Genomic DNA, 7,279 nt, shown 5'->3' with positions numbered 1-7,279 from the left:
GCACCATATATGTGTGGAGTCATTTTTTTGTTAGATATTTACTACCCATATTGGTACTTTTCTTGTTCATAGGGTATAAGATCGGGACAAGGAACGCTGGGTATATCACTGCAAAGATTAGAGGAAGCCAGCTGCTTACACTAACTCCCGGAAGCTCCAAACCCGCCGCAGGAACGCCGGTCAGGTAAGATCGCGACAACTACAGCATGTGACTATGGCCTTGTTCACACTAGGGACATTGCAGTACTCTTCACAGCGCATTGTGCTGTACACTTTGCTAGGTTCAGCTGTCTCCATTGATTTTTATGAACCACATTCAAATCTATGCGCTTTGTCACTGTACGCTTGAGAAACCTGGTGTGGCAGGCGTTGTGGAGCGCACAGCAATGCAAGTGAATGGGTGCGCTTTTTAAGCACATAGAAGCGCATTGCGACACGCTTTGGAGATGCGTTTTTAACCCTTAACTAAAAAGGAAAAAAATAAATTTCAAATGAAAACAAATCTTTATTGACAACTGCTACTTCAAATAAGCAAAAACGTGTTCAAGTGCATGTAAACGCATAAAAAAAAGTGCAACGCACATCAATGCATGCATCTTTTTATCATGTGCTTAAAGTGAACCTCCGGACTAAAAATCTACTCTGCAGAACTGAAAAGGCTTGGGGTTTCTTTTTACCAGTTTCACAGCATCAGAACTTTGTTTTTCTTAGGGCTCTTTCACATTAGGGCAGATTTTCTGCGTTTCAACGCAACGGGTAAAGTTTGCGTTACCCAAGGTGAAATGAAAGTCCATAGACTTTCATTTTAGCTTTCACATGTAACGCAGCCTTTTTGTGCGTTGCGTTACACTGCACCCAGGCGCAGTTTTTCGGCCGACGCTAGCTTTATGCGTTACAATGTTAGTCAATGTAAAACGCGCACTATGCGCGTTTTTAAACCGTTAACGCAGGCAATCAGTCCCAGAATGCAACAGAGGAACAATGTAGAAAGTTGAAAACTAAAAAGAAAAAAAAATTACCTGCGTTTTCCTATGTGCTGTAACGCATATCAAAACGCATACAACAAAACATATGCTTTGAGCTTTCTCCAACGCAAGCTCTGATGTGAAAGAGCCCTTACCAAAGCATCATTTTTAGCTGCATTTTTAGCTAAGCTCCACCCATCAAAGAAAAAAAGCCTGGGCTTTTTTTCCCTGATGCTGTGCAGAGCATGATGGGATTTCCTATGTTATTCACATTGCCTAGCAACTGGGAGAGGTGCTCAGGACACAGGACAGCTGGAACTGTGTCTCATGCTCCCTGTCACCTCCTTTCAACCAAAAAGATGGCTGCCCTCATGAAATCAAACATTTGCCTGTTCTTTTAAAACAGGGTGGGTAAGAGATTATATTACCTATCTATTTTAATTAACATAACTAATGTAACTTAATGACAGTATGTTTTTTTTAGGCTGGAGTTCCTCTTTAAATACGTTTCTGAACGCACTCAGTGTGAAGGAGGCCTAATGTGCATGGATTTCATCTCTGTCTGTAGACCGGACATCTGCCCAGCCAAAACAAGACCACTTCCATTACAGGGGAGCCCTGCACAAGAGCAGAGCGCCCCCCGGAGGATGCTCATATCACCACATCTCTCGCTGCACATACACGATGCAATCTGGCACACTTGTACCAACGCTATGTACACAACAAACGTTTATCACCCCAACAAGCTATGAATACTACTGTGCAGACCACTGAGGTGAGAGGATGACATACAATGACACATCTCGTGCTACAACAGACCATCCAGACCAGGGTGCTGCTGCAATCATTCATGCAATACTTCTTCCTGCGAGTACAAACGTCCATTGGTAAAATTATACAAAACAGTGATCATTCTAGGAAGACAAGACACCCTGCTTGCAAACACCGCAGAAACCAGCCGTCACGTGACCCCGCTGGGCAGGAAGTACGGTAGTCCGCACATACATGTCGCACTGCGCTCGCATCATTCACACTTCCTGTATCGCCCATTGACTTGCAATACTGCTTAAAGAGACACTGAAGCGGAAAAAAAAATAAAATAAGGATGATATAATGAATTGGTTGTGTAGTACGGATAATTACTAGAACATTAGTAGCAAAGAAAATATTCTCATATTCTTATTTTCAGTTATATAGTGTTTTTTTTATAACATTGCATCATTCTATTATATTTGCAGCTTACACACTACTCAGCATTCTAAATGATTTTACAGAGCAGGACAGTGAACTGCAAGGCTGTGGAGTCGGAGTCGAGGAGTCGGAGTCGTGGTTTCATAAACTGAGAAGTCGGAAGATTTTTGTACCGACTCCACAGCCCTGGTGAACTGTTGACCTGTCCTCTGGGGAGAAAAATAAGATACAATGGCCTCAATTCACTAAGCTTATCTCCTGTCTTTAACCTTCCTGGCTGTAAGCCCGAGCTGAGCCCACCCCCCAGACCCCATGCGCTGCCTGGCCAATCAGTGCCAGGCAGCGCTGAGGGGTGGATCGAGACTCCCTTTGACGCCATGGCAACGGGGGAAGCCCTAATGGATATCCCTTTCAGAATGGGATTTCCGGACGGGCTTGATCGCCGGAGGCGATCGAAGAGGGTGTGGGGATGCCGCTGCACTAGCGCTAGGCTAGCTACATGATGTAAAAAATAAAAAAAAAAAAAAAAAAAAAAAAAAAAAAGGTTTTAATTGACCACCAGGAGGGTTAATAACGTTTCTAGAGTGGTCACCATGGTGATGAGGCATGTAGTATTCAGGAAACATTTTACCTCAGGCAAACCTAAAGTTAACTCTTCTGTCTTTACGTTAACTCTTCAATCCTTAAAATAACTCCAGAATTCTAAATTTAAAGACAGGCTGTTAATTAACTGCGTGTGAAAATAACTACAGAGGAGGTAACTTTAGGAATGAAGAGATAAGATAACTCTCTCACTGTGGGCTCTATTCATAAAAAACTTGTGGCGTAAATACTCGTAGAGGTAAAATACCGCAGCGGTATTTTACACTTCTGGGTGGTCATTCAAAAAAATCTTGCCAGCTGCGATGCAAGTGCGGAGATCTCCCGCTGAAAGCTGTCGGTAAGCTGTCGGAAGACATGCGGAAACCCTTCAGCCGGCAGAGTCCCTCCGTGCACTGCTCTCTCTGGGAGGTCTGTCCCATTCACTTGTATGTAATCCGCAAAATCAGAGGAAGCGGTATTTCCCGTCCACACACCGCTTCCTCTAAACTTTATGAATGGCCATTTTGTTACTTTTTTCTAGATAAATCTAGAAAAACACTGGAGAAGGCGGAAATTTCTCGCTCTGCTGGGGGATCGTAGATTTTCATGCGGGAACAGCCTTTATGAATGCCCACTTTGCTAAATGGTCGGGAAAGTCCGCTGTTTTGAGCGGAAAACTTGCGGAAACAGTTTATGAATAGAGCACTTTGTGGTGGCAAGTTTTCTCTTACCTTATTATCTCCAGCATGATCTAAAGGTACATACACAAGGTGGATTTTTCCAAATGACCGGTCGTTTGGACGTCAAATCGGGCGTGTGTACAGTCGGTCGTTCAGTAGATAACGCTGGTTTTGACGGGTCCGGCAAAACCAGCGTTATCTACTGAACTACCGACTGTGGATAGTGGGGGAATGAAATAATTCGGCTTACAGCAATTGCTGGAGGCTGAATTATTATTGTGTTTTTTAAGCAACCTCGGCTCCGTCATCTGACAGCGCCGACGTTACTCACTGAGCGCCGCGCTATGGATGTAATTCCTACCAGGGCTGTGGAGTCGGAGTCGGAGTCGTGGAGTCGGAGTCGTGCAATTTTGGGTGCCTGGAGTCGGAGTCGGAGTCGGGAAAAAATGCACCGACTCCGACTCCGACTCCTAATGAATTTGTAACTGTAATTAAAATAAAAAATATGATAAAATGTTCTATTTCTCAGATAATAGTCATTAAAAATAATGTATATATACAGTATATATACAGTAATAGCTGTGCTTAGTCCACAAAAATGAAATAAACCAATCAAAATTAGTTACTTGTGCTGCTTCAATAAAGCAGTCCCCGTATTTTTAAGGTCAGATATACATATCTGATTGTGACTGTATATATGATGTGTACACAGGAATCTCTTATATATACTAAATAACATCTATGCTGTAAGAATAAAGCCTGATGTGTAGCTATGTCACTAATAGAGATGGTCAATGAGATGGAAATAATTCTGCACTGATGCTGATTTATGCAAATGTATGCACTCCCTTTGCTGATGAAATCAAATAATTTGATATGTTGTTAAAATTTGGTTTGGTGACTACAAATTAAAGGGTAACTGAGACGGATGAAAAGTAAAGTTTTATACATACCTGGGGCTTCCTCCAGCCCCCTTCAGGCTAATCAGTCCCTCGCTGTCCTTCACCACCCGGATCTTCTGCTATGAGTCCTGGTAATTCAGCCAGTCAGCGCTGTCCGGCCGCATGCCGCTCCCACAGCCAGGAACATTCTGCACTTGCGCAATAGTGCTGCACAGGTGTAGTATGCTCCTGGCGGCGAAGTGTGTGCATGCGCACTACGCCTGACTGGCTCAAGTACCTGGACTCATAGCAGAAGATCCAGGTGGCGGAGGAGGACAACGAGGGACTGATTATCCTGAAGGCGGCTGGAGGAAGCCCCAGGTATGTATAAAACTTTAATTTCATCTGTCTCAGGTTTACTTTGTTACACAGTAGTACTATACTCTACATATGCACTCCCCACAGAGCTGCAGGGAATCCACTGAGAATGCTGTGCACATTGAACACAGAGGTGTTGTCTGTTTACAATCTCCTCATTCCCCTGCAGAGTACCTGCACATCATTCTTACATGTACCCACACTTACACTGCCTAGGGCCTGATAGATGTTCTTTGTTCCGGTTTGTACCTTTTACAAGTACTCTTACCAAGGACTAGTTTTAGTCTAAAGGGAATAAATATAGTAGTCTACATATCCTTCTCACTTCAGTTGTCTTGTAAAATTCCTAAGCGTTGGCAGTTAAGAGACGAATTTCACGTTACATACTTTTAATCAACAAAATTGTAATATGCAAATTAGAGGAGTCGGAGTCGTGGAGTCGGAGTCGGAGTCGGAGTCGGTGGAATCCTAAACTGAGGAGTCGGAGTCGGTGGATTTTTGGACCGACTCCACAGCCCTGATTCCTACTACAGTCTATGGTGACGCCGGCTGCGCTGAAAGGAACTGCTCCGGTCAGTAAGGCAGTCAGAGCTCAGCAGGCAGTAAAGCAGTAAGTAAAGGTAGTTGGTAAGGCAGTCAGTCAAGCATTTCGCCAGGCACAGGTCAGCAGCCAGTCAGTAAGGTAGTCAAGCAGTCACTTAAGTAGGTAGTCAGTAAGGCAGTCTGTCAGTAAGGTAGTCAGCTAGGTAGTAAGTCAGATAGTCAGTCAGTCAGGCACAGCAGTCAATAAGGTAGCCAAGCAGTAAGTCAGATGGCCAGTAAGGCAGTTAGACAGTCAGTCATATAGTCAGTCAGGCACAGCTCAGCAGACAGGTAGTTAGGAAGATAGTCAGTCAGTAAGCAGGGCAGTGAGTGTGTCAGTGAGGTAGTTAGTAACGCAGTCAGGAGAGCAGGCAGTTAGTAAGGCAATCAGTCAGTGCTCAGCAGCCAGGTAGTCAGTAAGGCAGTGAGTCAGTCAGAACTCGGCAGGCAGTCAGTAGTCAGTCAGTCAGTCAGTCAGTGAGTCAGTATAGTAGTCAGTCACAGATCGTCAGTCAGTCAGTAAGACAGTGAGTGCTCAGCAGTCAGTAAGGCAGTGAGTGCTCAGTCAGGAAGGCAGTCAGTCAGGCAGAGAGTTACAGATCAGAAGTCAGTCAGTAATGTAGCCAGGGAGTTAAAGTTCAGCAGCCAGGTAGTCAGTAAGGCAGTGAGTGCTCAGCAGTCAGTCAGTAATGCAGTGAGTGCTCAGCAGTCAGTCAGTAATGCAGTGAGTGCTCAGCAGTCAGTAATACCTCAGCAGTCAGTCAGTAAGGCAGTGAGTGCTCGGCAGTGAGTCAGGCAGAGAGTTACAGATCAGCAGTCAGTCAGAGATCAGAAGTCAGTCAGTAATATAGTCAGGCAGTCAGAGCTCAGCAGCCAGGTAGTCAGTAAGGCAGTGAGTGCTCAGCAATCAGTCAGGAAGGCAGTGAGTCAGGCAGAGAGTTACAGATCAGCAGTCAGTAATGTAGTCAGGCAGTCAGAGCTCAGCAGCCAGGTGGTCAGTAAGGCAGTGAGTGCTCAGCAGTCAGAGCTCAGCAATCAGTCAGTAAGGCAGTTAGTCTGGCAGTCAGTCAGAGCTCAGCAGTTAGTTAGTCAGTCAGGAAGGAAGGCAGTTAGTCTGGCAGTCAGTCAGAGCTCAGCAGCCAGGTGGTCAGTAAGGCAGTGAGTGCTCAGCAGCAGTCAGAGCTCAGCAATCAGCCAGGAAGGCAGTTAGTCTGGCAGTCAGTCAGAGCTCAGCAGTCAGTTAGTCAGTCAGGAAGGAAGGCAGTTAGTCTGGCAGTCAGTCAGAGCTCAGCAGCCAGGTGGTCAGTAAGGCAGTGAGTCTGGCAGTCAGTGACAGCTCAGCGGTCAGTTAGTCAGGAAGGCAGTTAGTCTGGCAATCAGTCACAGATCAGCAGTCAGTTAGTCAGTCAGGAAGGCAGTTAGTCTGGCAGTCAGAGCTCAGCAGTCAGTCAGGAAGGCAGTTAGTCTGGCAGTCAGTCACAGATCAGCAGTCAGTTAGTCAGCCAGGAAGGCAGTTAGTCTGGCAGTCAGTCAGTGAGCACCTCTCTGGGCAGACACACACAGTGTAATATGCAGGAACATGACGTCACTCCCGGGCTCACCTTGAAGTCATTGCCGCTCAGGTCCACCCCGCGGATGAAGGGCAGCACCCCGGTAGCCGCCATGTCCGGTGTCCGCACCAGCAGCAGCAGCAGCAGCAGGAAGAACTCAGGCCCCGCCCCTTCCGCAGCTCACACTAGCCTGGCCAGTCCGCTGTCACTGCCACACCCAACCCCGGCAGCGCTCAGGCCCCGCCCCTTCCGCGCATCATACAAGCCTGGTCGGTGCTGCTGTCACTCACTGTCACACCCAGCCCCGCCTACTCCCCTCTCACACGGCCAATCAGAGAGTCACAGGGCTGTCATTGAAGCGTCCGACTCGTTACTTTTTTTTTTAATTTCTTTCTAATAAACTTTGTTTCCCCGCCCAGACGTGACATTCTGATGACGTCACGCCCCAATGGCTTCCTCACTGGCTCCCG

At 46.3% G+C, this 7,279-nt stretch overlaps 1 protein-coding gene across 1 annotated transcript in view; it reads right to left on the bottom strand.

The window, feature by feature from the left end:
• FLII (FLII actin remodeling protein) overlaps positions 1 to 7,034 on the bottom strand; it is a 107,614-nt gene extending 100,580 nt beyond the window's left edge. The window contains exon 1 of the mRNA XM_068243531.1: positions 6,861 to 7,034. Coding sequence (XP_068099632.1) covers positions 6,861 to 6,923 — 63 coding nt within the window. The 5' untranslated portion in view covers positions 6,924 to 7,034. The remainder of the gene's footprint in view (positions 1 to 6,860) is intronic.
• Positions 7,035 to 7,279: the final 245 nt, after the last annotated feature.

Source organism: Hyperolius riggenbachi, chromosome 7 (genome assembly GCF_040937935.1).
Source record: "Hyperolius riggenbachi isolate aHypRig1 chromosome 7, aHypRig1.pri, whole genome shotgun sequence".
In the NCBI taxonomy this organism is placed as follows: domain Eukaryota; kingdom Metazoa; phylum Chordata; class Amphibia; order Anura; family Hyperoliidae; genus Hyperolius; species Hyperolius riggenbachi.
The sequence above is the reverse complement of the archived record's forward strand: the minus strand, read 5'-3'. Positions and strand labels throughout refer to the sequence as shown.